The sequence below is a fragment of the Amphibalanus amphitrite genome, unplaced genomic scaffold, assembly GCF_019059575.1.
Source record: "Amphibalanus amphitrite isolate SeventyFive unplaced genomic scaffold, NRLGWU_Aamphi_draft 000747F_arrow, whole genome shotgun sequence".
Taxonomy (NCBI): domain Eukaryota; kingdom Metazoa; phylum Arthropoda; class Thecostraca; order Balanomorpha; family Balanidae; genus Amphibalanus; species Amphibalanus amphitrite.
In genome coordinates this window covers 198,252-222,334 of record NW_024882241.1, presented here as the reverse complement: position 1 = coordinate 222,334, position 24,083 = coordinate 198,252, and the positions used below count along the sequence as shown (strand labels likewise).

Sequence of the window (24,083 nt, the reverse complement as noted above, 5' to 3'; positions counted from 1 at the left end):
CAAAAGAGTCTTTCCAGACTTTTGTTGTCCATTTACTAAAGGTGGAGCCAGAAACGTGACCGTCTATGAGAGTGCCCAGAACAATACAAAATCAATGCAACTTGTTTGATGCGTGCTCGACACAGAAACGTTTCTCGTCAACATCCCAAAGGTCTTCCATTTTCTAATTAAAAACTTCAACATCACGTAAGAGAGAGCATGTTACATAACCGGCATGTCACAGTTACAGATAAGATTCCATGTTTTTCGCGTGAGGCTTATTCACACAGGTAAGGTATATTCCTGTATTCTTGTGGGCGTGGTACAAAAGTCACAGAGCTAAAGGGCATTTGGCTGGCTAGCTCGGACGAAAAATCAGCCACAGTAAACAAGGGGATGCAAAATGTGTAACAGGATCGTACTTGATACCTGTGATACCAATGTGCTTCAATAAAATGAATGACAATTAACAGCCTCTCGATCCAGCACGCGTTAAATTGATGACAATAAATCGTGAGCCATCAGTGGAGCTAGACCGCAGGGTCTGCGTCCCTGCACATATAATTGAACGCGAGTTAATCAGGGAAACGGTATTCGACATTTGTCGGCATCGGCATTGATAATAGCATAGATATAATAATAAATATCACCATTTCCTTGTTCACTCACACCGTCAGTATACACTCACAGCAGACACAATGGTGAGGAATGCTAGTCTGTTGAGCCCGCACCGGTACGCGCCGCCAGAGACTGGACGTCCCCCTCCCCTCCCCACCCCTCCCCTCCCTAGCACCCGGTGATAATGATAATGAGAAAACGAGCGCGCGCCTGAGAATGATATGTCCGGCAACCACTCTGTAACGCCATCCGAACCGTTTTCAGACGAGTGAGAACCATGTGACGTTACTTCACGTCACCGGGCGTCACATTCGTCACACTGCGTCACGATATCACTGAACAGATCGGTGCGGTCGCTTCCAAACGAACTGCAAGGATATCGGTCGCGGAATACCATGCGTTGCCGATCGCTGGCGAAGTCAGATGTGGTCGGCACAGCACAAGATAGCCACCCCACGTCACACAGTCCGTCACCAGGACCGCACAATTCCACCCAGGTCTGCACAGTTCCGCACAAATCCACAGAGTTTCGCAGAGTTCCGCACAGCTCTGCACATTTCCGCAGAGTTCCGCACAGTTCCACACAGCCAGCGCCGGTTGGCTCGCGCGGCAGCCGCCGCCGGCTCACCTGGCCCTCGGCTTCAGGCGGATCTTTTTCTTTGTGTCGGCTTCGGGTTCTTTGGGCGGCTCGCCGTCACTGCGGCTGAGTTTGGACTCGATGAGAAAGGAGGCGATCAGCGGCAGCCGCCATTTGCCCTTCTCACTGGGCCGAGGGATGCCGTACACCAGCAGCTTGTAGAAGCCGATCCGAGGAGGGTGAATGAAGAAGATGATGTCGCCGTCCACATCCTTCCGCTTCACCATCGTCTGCGGCACCGTGACACACAGATTTCGGTAAGGATGTCGGTAAACGTACATAAACTCCAGCATGACCTCGCAGTCAAAGCTCCAATTTTGTCATTTATGCTGCGTATAAGTTTCTACGTATTTACTCAAGTCGCGCTTCTTATAAGTATGAATATAAAATGCAAATTATTTGATGCACACCATCTGATCGTTTCTTCATTTACCATGAAACATCAGATTTGGGGAACTACTACGCGAACAGGTCATGTATGTCTTTTGTTTGGAAACATGACGAGATACCGCGCCTCTCTATTATTTGTTATATCACCTTGGACTCGATCTCGAAGCCGTCGGCGTCGAAGACCTGCACCATGGTGAGCAGGTCCACCTTGGTCTCCAGCACCAGCTGCTTGAAGCCGCCCCAGGTGACGATCACGGGACCCTCCTGGTTGTACAGCGAGGCGCCCATCTCGAAGAAGAAGCCGTTCGGCCCCCACGGCACGTCACTCACAGGCCAGGGGCTGAACTGACGCCGAGGCTGAAGAGAAAGAGAACACACGGATACAAATGCAATGCAGATGTCTAGTGCAGTCTTCGAGCTATTGATATGGCTCAAGCAAAGATAAGTTAACAAATCATAGCACGCATTCCAAGAATCGGAAGGTGTGTATGCTGCCATTGCTGCATGCAACGGTCATTATGGTCAACAGTGAGTTAACCTTGACAGTGTAAGCATGGTGTAAACAACACCAACCTCTCAAACATACTGATCAGTAGCTCACCTTCCACACGCAAGCAGCTAACTTTAACAAGAAGCTAACAAGGCCTTCCGGTTTTTACGGAAACGAACTTCCCGCTGAAGCTAATAAATGACACGCACGGAGCCGCCCACACAATGGTGCAATGCCTTATGCATTTCCTGGCGCCTGCCGAGTGGTTGGCGTTTCGGCCCCGACCGAAGGGCCTGTTCCATGACCCCGGCCCCGCCCGAGACGCCAAGGGTATGACCTTTTTGGCCCCACAGGTGATCAGGTCAAACCATTCATTCATACAGGGACGGACTTGCAGACAAAACACCTAAAAAAGACTGACGCTGTCTCGTAACGTAACTCTCGGCACCCGGCGTGTGGGCGAACTCCGCAAGCGGTTGGGGTAAACATCTCAAATAACGCCCAAACGCCTGGGCCCGATATCAATCAAGAGCAAAGTGAAAGCAGCCCGTCAAGGCACCAGGAAGAGAAGAACACTTGAGCGGCATATACCATCACGCCTCAATAGTTTCATGTTGCATTGTGTGCCACCGGTATATTGAACGGCGCTCTCAGTGTTATTGCGTTACGTGCGTCGAACCGTGACCGTGGGGGGGGGGGGACTGGCCGTGACGGCTCAGAGCGCACCTTCATGCAGTGCAGCAGGAAGGTGGCCAGGTGGTCGAGCGGCAGCGTCTCGTCGTCCATGATGTCCTCCTCCGGCCGGCCGTACACCTTGAGGAAGTAGGAGCCCGTCTCTGGTGGTTGGACGGTGAAGCTGCCCTGCCGCCGGTCGGCGCCACGTAGCTGGCAGAACACGTAGCCGTTAAGCTCACTGCTCTCCACCTGTGGGCAGGTCGGGTCAGGTCAGACCACTACTCTCTACCCGTGGGGAGGAATGGGTCGGGTCAGATCAGGCCAGGTCAGGCCACATAGCTCCAACTGCGAGAAGGTCAGGTCAGGTCACTGGTCAGACCAGGTCACTGCTCTCCAATCTCCACATGTGGGAGGGGATAAGGTCAAGTCAGTTCAGGTCAGGATACCGAGCCCACCTACCAGCAGGGACAGGTCAGGTCAGACCATCACTATCTACCGTATGGAAGCTCAGGCCCACCTGTCAGGTCAGGTCAGATAAGCAGCTTCGGCTCACGGTGAAGGTTGATCAAATCCAGCCAACGCGTCCTTCCAGCCGTCAGGTCAGGTCAGGCAAGCTTCGATACCTTGTGTCGGAGACCACACATGCATCTCCAACCATGAGTTTAGACGGTTACGGTGACGTTATGCCCAGATGAGGTCACGCTACGACCCCTCGCAGCCACTGTCTCAGTCGCGACTCCGTGACGTAGCGTCTCCGTGACTCGTGACGCTGACGCCCGTGACCGTGGCCAGTGACCGGCCGGCCCGTGGTGACGCCATTGCAGCCGTGTGACACGCTCTGACCGACCCCCGACGGGGGGGGGGCGTGACGTCAGCACAGGTCGTGACCCCGGCTAGACCAGCGACCGGCTCCGCCAGCCGGTATCGCAATCACGGCACATAATATATCAGGGTTAATCGATGAACTTATGTGGAGCACCGACTGACTGTAGCTGAGTTGTTTAGACGTTCACATGCAAGCAGTGCAGGCGCAGGTATGGACTATATTGCTCTTTATTTGTATGCATCATGAAAGAAGGCTAGAATGCTGAGCAAATATATCCGTCACTGCATGGTCATTTTATGGCGGCGACGACTTTGCAGCTTGCAGCTCATTCCTGACTGGGTGAACTCAGACGGAATGGCAATTTTAAATGGAACTCCAGCTGAGCAGGGCTGGAATGCAAACTCCTCAACATGCATGCACTTGGCCTGAAGAATAAGGCTCTTGACTGTCCGCTGGCACAATACATGCACGTGAGGAGACACGTGACTGTTTCCGCTGCTCTTCTGGGTTTGCTGCCCGTGTGCGGTGCCTGCCGCCTATGCGTCGGTGTAAGCCTCTAATGCGCCGGTGTTTGTCACCTGTGCACCACTCTTTGTCTCTTATGCGCCCGCCGTTGCTGTCGTTTATGTGCCACTGTTCATCGCCAGTGCGCCGCTCTTTGTAACCAATACCAGGGCCTCGGCTAAGGAATTTTGACTACTGGGGCAAATCGGCGAAGCGTGTTGGCGCCCTGCTGGGGGGGTATTTGAACACCTGCGGTTTTTCCTGCGGTTTTTTGCGGATATCTAAAAAACGGCTGCGCTCCACCATCCATCAATTCTACACGTGTTGTAAAAATGTCAGACCAAGGTCATTCAAGATCAGGTCACCAGGTCAATTCAAGTGACCTCACCTCATAAAATGTTTCAATGTATGCCGTAGCTACACCGAGTGACCGATCACTTTGAAACTTTCAGCGAATGATAAGAGCAACAGCATGTACAAAATTTATATCTCGGAATTTTCATATCGGTGACCTAAGGTCAGCTCAATTTTGCGACCTCTTTTATAAGTCCATGGGAGAAAATTCAAAACCACCTCTTTTGGACGAAAGTTATTTTAAACACTATAAAACACTGTACGGCCCTCCAGGTACCTAGTGGTTGGTTGCCAACATCACAATAACCTATCTTGAGTATCTGCATTGATGAATACGTCTAATGGCTGTTGAAAACCATTGCCGAAGAGTGTGCAAGAACCCTCTTCTCATTTCTATTGAGTCATTTTACAGGAGTGTCTCTGTCATTCAAAGTTATTACACCAAAAGCACACAGGCTAACCAACCACTCTTTTTCTGGAGGGCCGTACGTGACTTTGACACCCTGAACATGAAAGTAGCATCCGTGACCCTTCTTTATGCCCCTGAGGTCATCTCAGTTCACGAATGGTATCTAACAGTTTTTCGCGAATAACTTTTGAAAGAGGCATGCTAGAGCAATGAAAATGCCTTAGTTGTGTTTGTCTCGACGATGCAGATCCACTGATATGCAACATGACAATTTCCGGTCATGAGTAAAAAGTTATTGCAGAAAAACTGTTCCCGAAAAAAAAACGTCTATTTTGGTAGTTTTTGCCCCTTGCAGGCAAAACCGTTGACGTTAGGTCAAATCTAAGAGAAATAACCAGAAAGCATGCTAATATGGCTATCAAATGCGCTTTTCCGCGGTGCTGTAGCTCTAATTGGTTCCCGAGTTATGCGTCGGCATCCTGTAAACTGTCCATATTCGGCCTGAAAATCGGCGAAATTTGGCCTTCACCATGACCGTCCTGACCTTTGACCTGACCAAAAAAGTGGCCGAAGTAATTTCGTCATTATTTTTGACGCTCTTTCGAATGAAGATGGAAGATGGATTATGGGGTGCAAAAAGATATGTTTACCAATGCAGTCTATGTTTTTGCCTTTTGGATGGAAATTGAGGATGCAGCTGCATGTGCACACCGCGCACTCCTCTTCCGCCGCCCCTGATTTCTTGCCACAAACGTCTTCAACCGCTCCCGAATGAAAGAATGTACGTTAACCCGGCAGGCGGTGGGCCTCCCAGCCACCTTCCGCGCGGTGGGGGGGGGCATTTTTTTGCCCCCCCCCGAATCTCCGAAACTACTGGACGGATCCGGAAAATTCAAACGGCGTTCGATAGCCCTGTCAAATTTGTCGAGGAAAATCAAATTTCATTGACCTCGGGGTCACCGATGACGTCATAGGTCAGGTCAAAGATAAAATGTTTCACCGTTCACGGGGCTTCTAGGGAAAGCGCTAAACACCGAGTAAAACGCATTTTGTCGAAAATCAGCGATAAGGCGTCAGTTGTCTAGTACATATGTTGCTATTAGAGGTCACTGGTCATACCAGGTCAGGTCACAGGTCAGGTCACCAAAGGTCACCAAGGGTCACCACATGAGCCCAACTTTACTAAGGTTATGTGATGCATGTTTTATGGCCAGTTTTTCATTTCCAACTCAATGGTGTTGTTTATAAGACAATCAGGTACGGTTTAGGTCACTTTCTGGTGGAGGTCAGGTCAAGGTCAGGTCAAAAAATGTCAAATTTCAAAGTTGATATTTTTGCATAAAATGGGTATCGATTCGATGCAACTCGGCACGGGGAGTCTAATGGTGGTCTTTGTTTTGCGCTACGAGGTCTAGAATTGCGAAAAATTGAGTTTGAAAATTTGACGTCATCAATTTTGAACAGTTTTTTCGCTATAACTTGGCCAAAAAAAAGAGGTATCGATCTCAAATTTGGTATGTAGATAGAAGGCAGTAGGGACTATGACAAGTTTTCCGTTTTTTTTCGAAATTCAAAAAACTTTTTGGATTTTTTGGCTATTATATTCAAAAAATATATTTTTGGGGGGTCAAAATCCACAAAATTCGAAAAACCGAAATAACAGTTTTGTAGCCCCTTTTAATTCCACACCTTTTATGTCTGAAATATTTTTCTGTATCTCTAAAGCTGTAGGCCTGACAGCTCTTCCCGCGAAACCTTTTTTCGGTCGAAAATGGCAAAAATGACGTCACTCTGACGTCATTAGCGGCCAACCTATCATAGCCTTTGGAAAAATGTTTGGTCACCAAGTGCGATAGCTGCTCCCGGGAGGGTACTGAAAGTTCGGTGACGATCAGCGCAGCGGTTCTCGAGATATATTGAAAAAACTAAAGGGGGGCAAAAAATGACCCCCCCCCCCCACCGCCTGGAAGGTTAATATTGATATATTCTCATTTTGTGGAGGTTGGGCAAAGCATGACCACTACTGGGGCATTCCTCGACTCTACTGGGGCATTTGCCGCAGTAGTTAACATGTTAGCCGAGGCCCTGCGCCGTTGTCAATCGCCAGTGCGTCTTATGGTGCGTTGTTATCGCCAGCGTTTCCAGCTGGTGCCACGTCTGTCGCTCATCGCGGGTCAGTCGAACCCATGAACCTCTCACGTGACCGAGACCATCGCCAGTGGGCGCGATGGGAAAGGGGAGGTGTGTGACCTTGGTGACCCTGGACGCAGCCGAGTGCCATTGGACAAAAACTAACACCCAGGGGTGACCCGAGCGGTTGGTATTCGATGGATGGGAGCGTCCGGCGAGCAGAGCCGACCTGGGAGTGCACACAACGACCAGACAAGAATTTTGGCCGCTGCGCAGGTCATGCGTTTTCAAAGAAATGCTCAGTTCACACGTAGTTTAATTATCCACCTCGTTCAAACTTTCGCCCGGGTGTATGCGTCCAAATACGAGGGACACGTGGAGCCTGACTGCAGCCACACGGGTGAATGAAATGGCCTCTGACGGTCGCGTGAGGCCAAGTGGACAATCGGTGAAGGCCTCGGGGAGGGTGAGAGGGGGAGCTGGGGACGGACAGCGGCTTTTGGTCCACATCGGCGGCGCTGTCCCGGTTTGGAGCGGCGGCCATCAATATTTCACGTGCTGGCGCCACGCTGCACCGTGTCACGGCGAGACTCACCGACTGGAGGAGGGTCTGGAACCGCTACCGTTCGACCCTCCCGCCCCGACCGCCCCGGTCCGCTCTGTCGGGGACGCTAACCTCGACCCTGGCGGGGTGTGAGCTGCTTATTGTTACTGTGGAACTGATTTTTTTTTTTTTTTTTTGGTTCATTATTGATCCATTTTAGCATTGTTGATCAGTCGATACATTGTAGCAGTCACAAGAGTGAACACATTACATAAAATGTATCAGATCAAAAACTATCCGGCTAATTATCTCTTGGCAACGAAAAATCGCGAGAAATGCGAACGATATTTATTCACTAGTTTCAAAATATTTCAACCCTTCCACTTACCTCACTAACTGAGTAGAACTTGTACTTGAAGCGCATGATGGGTCCTTGGCAGAAGATCTCGATCTCCGTTTGATGTTTGAACGACACTGGACTGGCATACAGCCGTTTGAGGCGCAGCTCGTTCATGAAGAACCAGGGCGTCACCTTCGGTAGCCGGTTGAAGTCCTCCAAAGACTGCGGCATGACGATCAGCTGCCACCTGCACAACAGACGGCATCGTCATCGGTCAGACAGTGCACAATGCTGACGTGTGTCTCAGAGGGCAGGGCACAAAGTTGACGCATCGGTCTCAGCACACGAGGCCAAACGTTGACATATCGATAATGGGGCTCAGACTCACAAAGAATTGGCTTCCAAGCTGCCACGTTATGTGCTCCTTATAACAGCACGTAACTTTTACATGTCGGCTGTCGTGATCCATGTTTCAATTAGGATCCAGAGAAGACGTGGTTCTCACCTGTCCTTTATACGTAACACAGCAATATTACTTGGTTATTAGTCGTTCAGCATTGATGACCATGACCGAATTCTCAGAGGCGATCAATGAAACTGCTCAACGACTCATGAATTGGCGCTTCGTCGTATTTAAACGTGACATAGACATTATCGTAGCAAACGGAACCTGGGCTTCTTCCGAAAACAATAGACAACCTCAAAAAGCTTCGATCACGTGTGGTATTTTATGACCTCATTAAGTCAATTTCATGAGGCCGAGGACGACGCTAAAGTTCTTATCGTCACTCATCTTGTTTGCTCTCTAAGCTTGATAACTATAGATCACCACCGATTTGAGCATGACTATGAAACGGGACAGTCATGGTTGCACAGCAGTTTTGCTATGTCGCGTTACAAGCACCGGTCTCGGAAAGTGGTCGTATGGGGGTTTTGCTCTCTTTACATAATATAGGGACAATAGAAATGAAAAGGAATGCACTGGGAACAAGTAAACATTGTAACTTAAATTGAAATGTATTTTGGAGGCCCTGCAGGCTGTATTTAGCGTTACTGCAAGTAAAAATTCTTATACATTCATGCGTTCAGCACAATATACCTATATGAGTCATGTTCACGCTTGAGTGATCTGGCCGGTGGCAAGGCTCGTGGGTGGATCACATATGTAGTAAGTAGTAACTCATAAGAACAACTACACCCGGATTTGACCCACGAAAAGTTTCGCAAATTATAATTATTATCGTGAGTAAAAAATTGTTTATAGTAAGCTAGACGCTGTGTGATAATAGCATAGATTTAGCCATCGTTTTGCCTGACCGCGATATCACGAACATCCACCAAAGTCAGCTCCGCGCCCTGACCAAATTCATCACTGAGACTGGGCGAACCACATATATCGCCGAGTGAATTAAATTCATCGCTGAGCACATTTCGGGCGGCCATCCGAGCCGCAGTCACGGCGCACCTCATCAGGCTGATGTTGGGCCGTGCACCAGTCCCCCACAATAACCCCCCCCCCCCCTCCAAACCGTCGTCGGACCCCACCGTGACCCGGCCGGTCGATTGCACGGCCGGCCGTGCCGCCGGGCCGTACCGAAGGGGCGTGCTCGGCCGTGCCGACCCCGTCCCCGACTGACGGCGGCTGATCAACTGAAACGACTCGTGGCGTGACCGGAGGGCAGTGGAGCTAACCACGGTCAAGACGCTGCGGGTGGTGTGCTTATTGGGGGAACGGAACGGGAACTTACAAAGACGGCACGGAAGTCTGCGGGCTGGGAATTCACAAAGTAGGACGGTCCGAGAGTCGGGGACTTACAGAGTAAGACGGCACTGATTGGCCCTGCAGGCGACCCACTGGGCCGGGTTTTCACGGGTACGGCGTCGTAGCAAGACGGGGACTCACAGAGTAGAACGGCCGGGGCTGTACAGGACCGATGCTGGTTGGCCCCGTCACAGACTATTATATATAGAGAATAGAGAAGTATGTGGCCCAGGGCGGCACGCTGGGCCGGGGGCTCACAGAGCGGAGTAGGGCGTAGTATTAAATCGGGATTTCACAGAGTAGGACGGCGCTATTGCGCAGAAAGTTGACAGATTAGGGTGACGGAGCTGGGTCGGGGACTCATTGGGAAGGGTGCAGCATTGTTTTGGTCCCAATTGGGACAGCCCTGCTGGGCGGGGGTTTGCAGAGCCTGGACGGTATTACTGGACTTATGTTAAATAAGGTGGTGCCGAGTGCTGACTGACTGGAATATCAAGAGTTGGGCGCCAAGGATGTGTTCGAAGGAGCTGGTGTGGTCAGAAATGCCATGCCACTTTCATATGAATTGGACCGTGTTGCTGGGGGATCTCAACCAAAGGCGGTATAGCAGCATCTAACTCATTTAATTTGTTTTCTGTCGAAACGAAACGCAGTACATCTTCATGTCATATCATTATTTTAGCACCAGGCAACGGCTGCGTGCCAAGTATTTGAGGAAGCTGACACACATTATGGACAACGACAAAATACATAACTCAACGACTGGCTTGCTGTCCTTGACCCAATTACCTATATTTGGTGACCCGTGGAATGTGTCGCGAATGACCCAAACAAGATCATTAGCCGAAAGCTTTGCACAGGTTCAGGGCAGTAATCGATGGAAGCTCGGCTCATATAAAATGAATATTTTCCTGGGAGTGAAGACGATGGAAAGGCATGGTGTCAGTCATGAGAAGGCAAGGCACGTCACCATTCCACATGTCAGCAGGAGTTATTAAAAAAAAAAAATCGATACACTGCAAGCCCGTCATTCGAAAGTTATTAGAGAGTAGAGTCCGAACCGATCAAGGCTTGTCAGATGTATGCTGGTATAAAGCCGAATAGATATGCGCTAAATAATATCGTATATGTAGAGGCACAAGTCGGCTATGCACTTGGAGGCAGAGCGTCATTACGATTTGTTCATCCTTGCAACTTTGAAATTACCTCACAATTTGATAGCTTATAATTCCTCTCACTACATTTTTCCTTTTGAAGGTGCTTAAATATAGACAAAATAAAATATCAGAGATGGAATGTTCTCCTCGAAACTTTATTCAGCACTTTGAAACAAAACTTATGAGACCCATGCAAGAAGCTATAGGAAAACGCCAATTGTTGGAATAAGGTCGAACAACGGCGTGAATCAAAAACGAATTTACGTCTCGTTATGTAGTTGGCTTCGTTTCCCCACACTTATATCCTTTATCAAGTCAACGTGCAAGGAAACCGTGAAATACAGATCCAATACATGTTTTTTACCAAACAATAAATCGCATTCGAAAACTGACAGGAAAACACCAATGAAAATGATTAAACTGAACCCCATGAGAGGATATATTCCACAACGGATCGTATGACATCATGGTGGGCACTAATTTACAACAAAAGGAAGTTGCAAGGCCGGCTATTATTAGCAAGTCACCTATCGAATGGTCTCGGAGACTGATTATCCAATTTATCCCGATTATCTCCAATCAGTGGCGGTGATTGTGTGAAGGCGACGGGCGTGTCTGCACTGACAACCTACGACAAGTCACGGCAGATACTCACGGCTGGCTGCACGTGCCAGCTGGGTCCAGGGAGAGGGGGAGGGGTGACTGGCCCAGGGGCTGCCGGATACTGGGCGGGGGGGGGGCGTGGTCTCAGCTCGTACTGCGTACGAGTATATTACGAGCTGAGGCCACTAGTTGTCGGGAGGAGCGGTGCTCTACCAGGAAGGAATGGTCCATCGGGATAGGGATGGTCTGTCAGGAAAGTTTTGTCTTACAGGCGGGGTAGAGGTGGTAGAGATGGTCCGTCGGGCGGGGCTGGTCCGCCGGGCCGGACGGTGCTGGTCCGTCGGACAGAGTTTGGGTGGTCTGCGGTCTGCAGTGGCGGTCACTGGTCCATGAGCTAACGACCGGCACCGCCCCCCCCCCCCCCCCCCGCCGTAGCCTTGGGCGGTCGCCAGGCGTAATTCCGCGTTCAACAGTCGCCGTCGGCTGACGGCGGTGTGTTGAACGATCTCGCAGCTTCCGTCTGAGCCGACCGTGAAACAGTTCACTAGCCGCACTTCACACTTTATCTGACCTCAGAGTCCACCAGTTTCCGGGCTCGGTGTAAATGTTCGGTGAACTATTGCCCATTTTCTACCCTTGTTTATGGAAACATGTTAGCCTTGTAGCGAAGCGGTTTCAGTGAGGGCTGAATCGGTGCTCGATGTATGATATATTGGAAAGAACCTGCTGCGCTCCTTTGCTCGACTATTTATAAATTCGCAGTCAAGCTGAGATAGAAGGGCCCAATTTGTCACATGGCACTTTATATGTACAATAAACCATGGAGCTCAGACGCATTCCGTGGCACTGTATAAAGCCAGTGTCTGGTGCGTTGCATGCTTGGCTAAACGTCAAAAGCTCTTGGATCTAAAAGCTATGGCTGGGGGCTATATGGGCAGGTATCCGATCCATAAAATGCATTCTTATTTACTCCTGTGTGAGACATACATAAAATACACACGGCATAGAAGCTGATCAATGCTCATGCTATGACTGAAAGAGTGATCAGGACTGATTTAACGAGCAGAAGTGGGCGCTGACAGACTGGTGCGCTGGAACTGGGGGCGACGGGTAGACATCATCACCTCACGTTCCAATCCGCCGGCCGCAGTGGCCACGCCAAGAATGACCGGCACGTCACGACCCCGACCCACGACCCACCGTGAATGCCACGCCAGGTCACAATTAACGGCCCACACTCCGCGACAACCGCAGCCAAAAGGTCAAGGGCCGCACCTGGATATGGTCAGCGTTACTGATCAATACGCTTATTAACATTATGCGGCAATGCCATGGGAATGGTCCAAGTGGTTTTTGCCACTGATTTGTAAGAATACTTATTTTCCTCTACAAAAAAGAGATGTGGAATCCGTTGGTCTATTATTGCGTCATGTAACGCTCGCTTGTCTTCCCTGCCCCGGAACATTACACTATAGCAAATGTCATAATTTTTCACGCATGTTTGAGACGGACGGAGGTGGTAGACGTTGCTGCTGTGTTAGACAGGACCGTCAATCACCTCCAGAAAAGAGCTCAGAGGACAGGACAGGAGGACAGAGGAAAAGAGTGTCAGAGGACCACCTTCCTCAGCTGGTCCACTGAAATTGGTCCGTCTTGAGCATCTTTTTGGAAACTATTTATTTATTATTTATTTATTATCTATTTAAATATTTATTATTTTTATCTCTTGCTGTGGATTCAGCTGCAGTAAGTTTTCAATTACTCTGAGGCCAACGTTTATTACCGGAAAATGACTTAACACTTCCCTTCAGGCTTTTCATCGTGCAATATGGTTATAGAAAAAACATCCTTTAACAAGTTGATTGCATTTGCAAGTGATGTTATGTTTTTGACATCCCTTTTGTTGATGGTCGTACTGCACATTGGCCACACTCGCATGGCTGATCAAAGAGTGGCTGATGGGCTATTCTTGCTTCAAAAAGTGTCTCAAGGCCCTGTCCGCCCTCGACCCAGCGGCACCGTGTCCGAAAGGTGATAGCCCCCCCCCCCCGGCCCTCAGCTCATCACTCACCGGTCGTAGTCCCTCTCGTTCTCGTCGAAGGGAAAGTGGGTCCAGCTGAGGTCCTCGGGGTCCGCCAGGAAGAAGAACTCGTTGACACGTGGCACGAACTGGCCCGTGGCGTCAGTGAAACCTGAGGGGAACAGTGAGCGCCAGTCAGCACGTGCACACGCGCACACGACCAGGCTCATAACAGCACGTGCCGTGCGTGCTGGCATTGAGGAACCGCACGAGTGGCGTACCATTTGGGTGATAGCCAATAGCCGGCGACCTTTCCCTAATCTAACTACCCAGTCAGGCAAGGGGCAGTTCAAAGGAGCACGATCCTCTGGTGTGACCAGTGACCACTTGAGCGTCTGGGTGGCATTGCCTACCCCGCATTTGGTCATTCCTGTCCCAACGGGATGGGCTCAGGCGCTGCGGTAATCACTTGAATCTCAGTCATCAGCTAATGCACCGTCTTTTGTGCCGCCGAGATTTAATAAGCTCAAAATGTATCTTCTTGTTGTCTCTCGGACCACCCGCAGCGTTGAATAAGTTTCATTTGAAAAAATGCATTCGAAAAAAACGAAGTGTGAAATTATCGGCCTGCTGACTGCAGACTTTTTTTTAGGCTATTCGATGGCTTTCTCATCAGCTTGCAATCCTGCCCAGCAGCCCAATAGCGAGGTTCTTGTTTGTGTTAACCGTTTTTAAGTCTATCGCAAGTGAGGCTGAGCAGCACATGAGGTCATCACGTCCTAATGACGTATACTGCGGCCTTCTTTTTACCTAGCGTGTTATTGTGGAAACTGCTGCAACAGCATCAATATCAAGCCCCTGGTTAACATCAATCCGATCTTTCTGTATTTTTTACTTATCTCTCTTATCATAAGTTGCTATTCATCGAGCTGATTTGTTGAAAGTTGCACAGTTCGGGACGCGTGACCCTTGATGAACCGCTTGTGGTCATCACTTTGACCTGACCTTATAAATTTGCGAAGAACTTGTGTGATTTTTCGGTGCCCTGAATACCACTAAATGCTATACGCTGACCAGGAGCACAAAATAGACCACCTCGCCCCAGGGCATCGCCCCCGCTAGTTGGTCAGCTGCCCCCACCCCCAACTAACCAACCAAAAAGCCGTGGTGGGACCCTTGCAAGTCACTCCTTTGGGCTGATATAGTGATAAATTGCCACATCGGCGAACGTGAGGGGTTAATGGTTATTTTGATGTGCCTATGACCATACTTTGTATTCTATGTAGTACCTCTGTTGCACAATTATTGTGCCAAATGAACTAGTTGGTCGGCAAATGATGCCAATTATGCTATGTTAACTGTTAAGCACTTACGAATTTGTATCTACGACACGTTTAGCTGATTTATCTTTAATGATATCCCAAATATGTGTCGATAAAATTGCAAAGCATAGCAACAGTCACAGCTCAACTGCTGCGTTGCGTAATGTTTATTGTGCATTGCGCGACTGTACGCTTGCAGTGCTTGTGAAGTTTTCCGAAGCGGTTAGGACTTTTCAATTAGAACATCACTATTCTTTAGAATTGTGATTTTCTATTGAAAATCCCAACCTGAGCTGCCTCTCTGGGGAGACATTTGCGTATTGAAAGATCAGTCAGGCGTGTATGTATGATAAAAGTGGATCTTTTATCTTTTGCATCCTTCACTTCACGTAAAACGCTTGTGCAAAATGTGTGTATTGATGTCCACTGGCGGCACAGGGGACTTAACTACACCAAGTAAAAGGAATAAGCTGTCGTCATCCAGGACCACGTGGTAACAACGTGATCCAGTGGGGGAAGCCAGAGGTGGGGGTGTGACTAGATAGCGTGTCACACCGCCAAGCAGCACGACAAAAGTACCGTCATGGGGTCCATGATCCGGGCGTTGGTCCATGATCATTGATCATGGTCCACCGACCACCACCTGATAAAGCATCTACAAGCCCACTATAGGATTTAGGAATATACATATGGGCAGCATCGGGAAACAACTTGCCTCCCTCCTGCTACGGGGCTGCAGTTCCACTATCCATCGCCACTGAGCTCGACCTGTAACCAGTGCGACACAGGGCACTGGGTGTTTGGTCCACCGGATCAATCGGTGACATTGTTCAGCGCCGCTTTGTGGGAATAGCCCGTGCAGTACGGGGAGTCGGTGCTGGGGACCTTCCGAGCAGGTTGACATACGTCACTGCTAACGGCAGCCGCTGCGCCTCGGATCCTGATCGATTCCTCGGCCCCCTGTCAAACTCCATTCATTTCTTCAAACCTCAGCCATCCCACCAGCCCTCAGCCCTTTGTCCAAAAACCCCAAGCCCTCTGTCAAACCTTTATACATAGCTCCAAAGTCCAGTGGCTTTCGGGGAATCACGGTGGCCCTTAGTAGAACTTCACATTTTTATCAAATTCTCAGCCCCCGTCAAACCCTAAGTCCCAACTCCCTCGGCCTCTACCCCAACCCTCCAACAGGCGATCAGCCACCGAGCTTGAAAGGCATGGCTTTAAAACGAGCCAACTTGAGATGACTGACCGTTATTTTTTATTCGGTTGTAATACGCGACCTGTAGTTTCACGGATTTTTTATTTCGTGATGTTTTGTGGAACGTTACATGGATGCCTAAGGGGATACCTGCAATGATCATGCCATCGTAGCGTAGCGTATTTCAGCACTGCCGGTGCCTATTCGCACATGCATTTAGTTGCACATTATTTGTGTCCATCAAGCAAATGGGATCTTTTGGTTTGCCTTAGCTTTGTCTTACCCGTCCTTGAACTGAAGGTCAGGGGTGGGCTGTAAATAGATGCTTAGCGCAAGGCTGTTCCTTGCAGAAGCTTCAACCATTAGACGTTTGGAATGCAGCCTTCTGCACCAAGGTCACATTGCACATTATTTGGTGCATCCTCAAGGACGCTCCTCGGTGGCCCACATGCTCCACTTTTGGCAGAAAGTTTACTCGGTCAGTTGCCTTCGGGCAGCTTCCACAATACCACAGAAATGACTTCATGAATCATGTGTTAATCATTTCCAGGCGATTATAAAATGTTGTAAATTGATTCATCACTCAATTTTGTGACATATACCATTTTAGTCTTGTGTTATAAACAAGGTGAATATAGACAAGTATAAACGAGGTGTTGCAAGGTGAATGGTTCCCAAGAATGGTACCTTCCTTGTGATACAATTTTATATATCAATCAACCTATTTTAATGCACGTGCTGCTTGGTGTGTGCCAAGTAACTAAATACTGGTTCAACGTTCAAGTTGGCAGGACCTTGCTGGTATTGCTCTCTGTCACCGTCCATCATGGCCAACAACTTAGCGAGCCGCAGCGGCTCGGTGGCATTGTCAGCCGACTGTAACCACACAATGAGGTAATTAGCAACAGGAACTGAGGCAACTGGCGACGGGAACCGCAAGGACGGACTGAGAGCAGGACAGGCGCATGGCGCCAGAGCCGGAACGGCGTCTCTTCCTCGCCTGGACTGCTCGTTATAAATGTTTTTCTTTCTTTCTTTTAGGCGAGGCTTATTTTGTAATTAATTCGATTTTCTACGTAATTGTGCATCAAGATTGGCATCGTGCTCCGTTATGGTTGACGGTAGTTTGTAATTATCTATATTTTCCCTTATCTTTTTGATCCATCGCGAAATAATGGCTTAACAATATTGTGTGACTTATGTGTCAACTTTAAATACGAAGGGCATCCTTGAACAATGGACAATCATGCACTTATGAAAAAAATAATGTCATTGAAACCCCGTGGCTTATGCACACTGTAAGGCTCGCCGAGCGCCAATGCCGTTCGTTCGACCAAGCCTAATCAGCTGCTCCTGACGGCACGGCCAGTCGGCTCACTCGCCGCACTTCGGGTCATCACTCACGGCCGTGTGCAATGACGCACTGTGGGACGGTCCGACGGGTCGTTTGGCCATCATTCATCACCATTGACGCTCGGTGTGACTGCTGGCACTTGCCTGTATGAGTGGCCAAAATAGCCGACCATCGTCCAGTGACGCCGTGGCTGATGGGCGGAGGCCGACCGGCGCGGTGGTATGACCCTACCAAGGATATTTATCTATACGGAGGTGGCGCATGTGGACTGTGGAGACGGCTAGTAGGAGCCGCGGCATCACTAATCAAAATGATGGTCTGACGTCTGAGGCCAAAGGTCTGTCCTTGATTCTCGGTTTAGTGTCGACAACGAACTTGGGCTTCAAAAAATTATGTATTTTCTCATTTCCGGCAGCTATCGTTGTGATGTTTAAATCATCCAGCAGGCAATGTTGCTTATCTTTTTTTTATTTTCTAGGCTTTTAGCGAGCAGTAGAGCTATGTTTATAGTAGGTGAACAATGAACATAAAACAACCTGGTCTGAATCGGAAGAAAAGTGGTTTCTGAACCAGTGCAGAGAATTTTTTGTATTATTTCCCGGCACATGCTGGTTGGAACTTAAATGCAAGATCGAAGCTTGCAATTGTAAACACTGTTACACTGTGAATCGATTCCATCAATTTCTGCGGCCTATTGTTGTCCCCAGTGTACCTGATCAAGAAAGCCAGCGCAATACAGCGCAAACCAATGGTACATCATTCATCGTTGATAGATCATTGGTCCATTTATCATACAATCTCCCATCCGGCCGGCACGAGTGCACCTGTCTTGCAGAAGCAGCCAGACACCAAGGGGTCAGCCCCATCTGTTTCCGTTCCTTCTCAATGTATCACTTTCCGTCCCATCTATCCTTTTCTGTCCCGTCCTAGCTTCACTCAATATACCCTGGTCCCATCCGCCCATTCGTCCCACCTTTCCGTCCGTCCGTCCGTCCGTCCCTTCCCGTCTTTCCCATCCCTTTCCATCCCTTCCCATACCATCCTATTCTTTCTAGTCCCGCCTTCCAGCTGAGCAGCCCTGAACGCCCAGCGAGCAGCGAGTGACTATTTACCAACGGTCACTCAGTCACGCCATATAACGGCGTCTAACGACACGATAGAACCGCACTGGCCGTCGGACCTTGCGACGACGGCAATCGATACGCATATTAAACAGTCGCGGCCGGCCGGTGTCGTCGACGGCGACGGGGACGGGGCAAGGCGCACCGTCGGCACCGTCGACCCCCGTCGGCACCGTCGCATCGGTGCCGTCGGTCCTTGTAGTGGCTCGTCGGTAGCCCTCCGTTGGACGGCAGTGCGGACCGACTATTTGCTCACGGCCTCGGTGTAGCCTATATCGGCGCAATGAACGACACGCGAGCGCTCTACGCCGCACTGAGCCAGCCTGTCGCTTTGCTGACCGAGGAGCCGGGAGGGGGGGGGGGGGTCTTTTGGATAGCACTGCAGCGGTGTATGTGCCTTTGGGGTCAGACGGGTCTGGCACATAGTCAGAGAGCTGAGAAGCTTCCGGGCCCATATAGGATCGTTGCGATCGTAGACTTCCCTCCTCCATGTGCGATGGAGTTTGGTCAAGTTATATGACGTTGAATTTGTTGCATTGATGCCGGTGTTCAATGCCTTCTGCGCGGTGAGATGCTAAAAGAAACCAAAATGCTAAGCTGGCTAAACCCCCTAAATTATAAATTTAGACCGGCGCGGGATGTATAATATAAGCAGCATCGGTTTCTTCCGTCGTTTTTTTTTTTTGTCATCATTCATCACCTGCTGTTATCGTTACATCATTATTCTTCCTTTACCTTTTGTCACATAATTGGTCGTGCAGTGCCATTTTCCACGACTGCCGGTCCCTACTGGTGGCCTATTCACTGTCATTATGCCGTACCGCTCCAATAGCCGGCTGTGACTAGTTACACACGCAACAGAGAGGGAAATGAACGCTTGCAGGTCCCGAGCTCGCATAAACTGCGCTGCTGGGAGCAGCCGGACACGGGGCGAATATGGTATATAGCCGGACATATTTGTCCTTCCCGCTCATCTATGACATAACACTATGTGATGTGTATATTTTATCTATGCATTTTGCTCATCAATGTAGGTATGTTTGATGGAGATCGGAGTATATATTTTGTTCATCGATGTGTTTGCATTGCATGGAGACTGGATAGGCTGTGAGTTTTCCATAAAATACTACTTTTAGTGCTACGTAAGCTCAAATTTGCAAGCAAGCAGCATGATTCTTGGTAAAGGTTTGTGACTTGCTTATTTATTTTGTATAAGGATGCCCGCCATCTGCTCCATTTACCTTCTGCTCAATTTACCATTTACCCTCCTACGGTGGTTTGGTTCTATGTTGTGGTTTGTCTGCGATCAGGTTTTTCCAGTGTGCGTTCAAACACAAGGCCACCAAGCACTGCTATTGACGTAATGGTGTTGACATTGCGAGCGTCTGAACCGATATCGAAATCTGCGCAATTTGGTGACAATTTCAGGGAAAGATTGCTGCTCCGCCGCCCGACTCTTTACTACCACAGCGGGGGACAGTTTGCGGCAGGCGGACGGTGGCCGGCGCCGTGGCGTCACCGGTTACCCCCCAGTTCCATGGCCAGTAGGCCGGTAAGACTGCAGACCGTGCAGCGGTGGTCAGCCCGCCACGCCGCCAAGGTCTCAGCCACGCCCTGGCGCGGGGAGAGGACAGGCACATTGCACGGTGGGAGAGAATGCTTCCTTCGGGGCGAGTCAGAACTTCTCACTCTTTGGTGTGGTATTTTCCGACTTTTCGATCAGTCATTGTCTTGGATGTTATGGACATATCGCTTCTCAGCAACTCGTTATTTGCAAAATACACATCTTTAATTATGCTGAAGCTTTATCCATTGCGTGCAAATAAGCATGCACTTATTTTGACGGTCCAAAACGCCGAAATTTTGGCCCTGAAATTTTGCCTCAAATTGTGCAACGTCTCAATTTGTTCAGTCAGTTCGGGAGATAGTTGTAGTGTGCCTCCCATATATTTCAATACTTATTCAGACACCTTGCATGCCTGCATAAATGGGTATATCACAATTACGTGTTATGTTGTACATATCTCGCTGCAAAAGTGAGCAATGCAATGCCTATCGAGCATCTTATTTAGGGTGAATTCAGGTCGTCAATGCAATTGCAATTTACATTTTTACGCCAGCTGACATGTTGATAAGCTGAATGACTCGAGTGAATAATCACATCCCCCTCACATGCACTTCATGTTATACAATCCTATAATTGACCAGATCTGCTCCCCAAGTCCCCCATGCACCCCACCCAGGAGAGGATCACCTCTATCCCCCGCCTCTGTGACTAACCTGCTCCCCACGTGCAGTCGACCAGCCGCCAGGAGCCCCGCACAAACACCGCGTTCCAGGCGTGCGTCGCGTCCTCCGCCTGCCGGAACTGGTGGCCCGGCTTGTAGTCATGGTTCTTGGCGAAGCCGTGCAGCCGCTTAGAGCGGACACCCATCAGTTCACAGAGCTCGCTAAAGAGCAGCACGTACTGCCGACAGACGCCGGCGCGGCGCCGCAGCGCGCCCGTCGCGTCCAGCTTGCTGTCCAGCAGGCTCCAGTCGAACCGGATGTTGTTGACGATCCAGAAGAAGGCGGCACGCGCCTTGAGCAGCTCGTCGTCTCGGCATGGCTGCGCGAGGTGCAGAGCCAATTGGGTCAGCTCTGAGGCCAGTTTTGGCGGCGTGTCCAACACCCAGCTGTCCACCATGTCGAAGATGGACATGTCACCGATCAGCTGCGCCTTCTTGAAGGGTGGCGGCACGGCGGCGAATTCGGGGGATTCGTCGGTGACCAGATCGTTCTCAGTCTGCACCCCGGCGTCACGCCGCCGCACGCGACCGGGCCGCTCGGGGCGCACGATCAGCTCGTGCAGACTCTCGTCGGCGCCGTTGAAGCTGCGCGTTAGCCGATCGGCGGGCGAGATCACGTCACGGCCGTGCGTCTGACTCTCCTTAGCCTCCGCCTCGGGCACCATATCCACCTGACTCTGAACATCCACACCTGCGCCCTGCGGCAGGGCACCCAGCGCCGCGTCCAGCCGCGTCTGCATCGACACTGGAGGAGGTGAGGAAGCATCCAGCAGTTCCGTCAGCGCGTCACTGGGCGCCGGAGAGCCGTGACGCGTCACGGTGCGTGACGCTGGCGTCAGCTGCAGCAGCTCGGTCTGCGTGACTCGGCTGACGCGCTCCACCACAGTCTGTGTGCCGGCGGTGCGGGTGAACCGGGCGCGCGGTCGGCCGGCCACCTCACCACCGCCGGCGCCGTGCATGATCTGCGTGAATCGCACATCGGTCTGAACACTGACATCGGCGGCGAGCTGATGGGGGAGTCTGTACGTCTGCGTCTCGGCGTCCGTCCGGTCGCTGAGGTCCCAGTCGAACTCGTCCTCATTGAAGACGCTGTCGGTCTGCGACTGGGATGACTGCATACTCTGCACGGCCGTGGTGCGGCGACCGCGCAGCGACACCATGGGCTGCAGCAGGGGCGTCAGCAGCGGCAGCGCGCGCAGCTTGTCGGGCACCCAGGCCTCGCGCGGGGCGCTGCTGCCGGCGCTGCCGGCGCCGCTCACCACTAGACGGTCACCCTCGGCTTCGTCAGTCTCGTCCGACACGCGACTGCGACCACATCCCATTATCTCGGACCTGAAGGAGAAACGGGTATGGTTAAAAATAACGTACAACTATCTCAGACCTGTCTGAGGGGCAGGGTTTGGTCAGAAAAGAATCTCCCATACCTAATTTCAGACTTGCCAGAGGTAAAGGCTGGTCAGAGAAGATATGATAAAATGGGCACAATTAGTCACCTTAGATCAAGCCACGAAGAAAACTTCTCCGAAGTTCCATCATAAGTAAACAAAATACATCATGGGCTTGTCGAAAACCAAACGCGTTCTCTTTCTGATGTGCCCTGAATGTGCAGGACAAGTCGTCCATTGTCAAAAGGCTTGAACAGATGCTCCGCGTTCAGGAAATCGCATGCGAGAGCCTATTCAAATATATTATAATTCTTCCCGCATCAATCGCATGCGGGAGGTACGTGCGATTGATGCGAGCGTGTTTCCATGGATTTGCATAGGGTCTCGCATGCGATTTCCTGACTGCGGAAAGAGTCTGTTTCAGGCTTAAGACGTTCAGGGCAAGATGGCCTCGTGTAACTTTCTGCACTCTGTCTTAAACTGACCCAATATCAGTCAGTTAAAATATAATATGCAGCAGATTTAAAGGAATGCTTGTTCAGTTACATCAGACTTCAGCGTAGTGTTCATGCGAACTTCCTAGAAAGCGACCCTGCGCGTATTCACCTTCTAAACGCTGCACGAAAACCTTGTTTAATGTTGAATGAAGTGCGTCCACTGGCTTTTCTTTATTTTAAGACAACAAATGGTTTGTAACAATGCAAATATCTGTCAGTTTGGATGATGCTTTTACTTGGGATGACACTTCAATAACTTTCGTCTCCTGGCCACGTGACTCGTGACTGTATTTAGTGATCCTGAATGTGCATTGTGCACACATTTCATATTAAATGTTTCCCTTTGCATGTGCGGAACCTGTTAACTTTTTCATAAGTCCATTCTCGGCAACCGCTGGCCACCTATTTGCACTTCACAGAAAGTTTACCTTTCGGTCGTTACTATTTCTTTGTGAAACTTCTGAATTTCCTCCGTCGGCTCTTCTATTTTGTATAACGTTAGCTCTGCATAACGTTAGCTCTGCATAATAGTCGTGTTTACATAGGGTTCCCTTAATCTTCCCCTATTTCTCCCCTATTTTCAGATCGAATTTTAGGCATCATAGCGCTCGCGTGTAGGTTGCTATGGACGCTATTGTTGTTAGAAGCATACTAAGCATCGCTTATGCTGTAAACAATATAAATTGGGCTTATTTAATACTCGAAATTCAACAATTCATATTTTGAAGTAATTTTATCCTGCCCTTCAATTCCCTCTTTAAGCGACAAATAGGGGAGGATTTGGTAGCGTAGCGCCTTTCCAAAAGCTGCTACGCTACCATATCCAGTGGTTCTCAAACTATCACATCACAAAAGCGGCGTGCTGATTGGCCGGCAGTTCCGAATCGTCCGAATGGTGGTCCCCGACTCGACAAGCGCACGTGCGCCGACTGAGGATTTTTAAGTGGCATTAACGCATAAACGGCAGAAAGTCAAGGCGGAAATTCGACAGGTGCGGTTTGGGTGAGGTGTTCTGATATTGCCGTGGATGTGATTATACCTACTTGAATAATAGCTCAGCCGTTTAAAGTATGTTAAATGCCAGATAGTTTTCTGATTTTTCTTGCTTTGAGCTTTCATGTGCTATCACTTTTACCTCAGTGTCTAGTCTGGAAGCTATTTGGGAGAGCCCTAAAGGTAAGTAACAATTGCAAACTGCTTCTAGAATGATTTAGTTGCGCCATATTTGTAGTGAAGCGAGGTAAAGGAGACAGAGGATTCCTTTATAAGGGACATTTAAGAGACAAATAGGGGAAGATTAAGGGAACCCTATGTAAACACGGTTAATGTTAGCTCTGCGGTTCCGTGAGCAATGCGTCAGCGAAAGTGCACGTGGCTGTTAAATTAGTTATTATCCGGCCGGCTTCCTTCACACTCGACTGGTCCGGGTCACTGCCTGAACGGCTGATCAGCTCAGCTGGTGCAGTGCTTCCAACAACGG

General features: G+C 49.8%; 1 protein-coding gene across 1 annotated transcript; it reads right to left on the bottom strand.

Moving 5' to 3' along the window:
- Window positions 1–853: 853 nt before the first annotated feature.
- LOC122365535 lies at window positions 854–22,043 on the bottom strand. Its single transcript, XM_043336820.1, has 6 exons — window positions 20,714–22,043; window positions 13,490–13,610; window positions 7,945–8,143; window positions 2,841–3,038; window positions 1,772–1,981; window positions 854–1,464 (listed from the first exon to the last, which is right to left on the bottom strand). Exons 1-6 carry the CDS (start codon window positions 22,041–22,043, stop codon window positions 1,222–1,224), a joined length of 2,301 nt encoding a protein of 766 aa, XP_043192755.1. The 3' UTR covers window positions 854–1,221.
- Window positions 22,044–24,083: the final 2,040 nt, after the last annotated feature.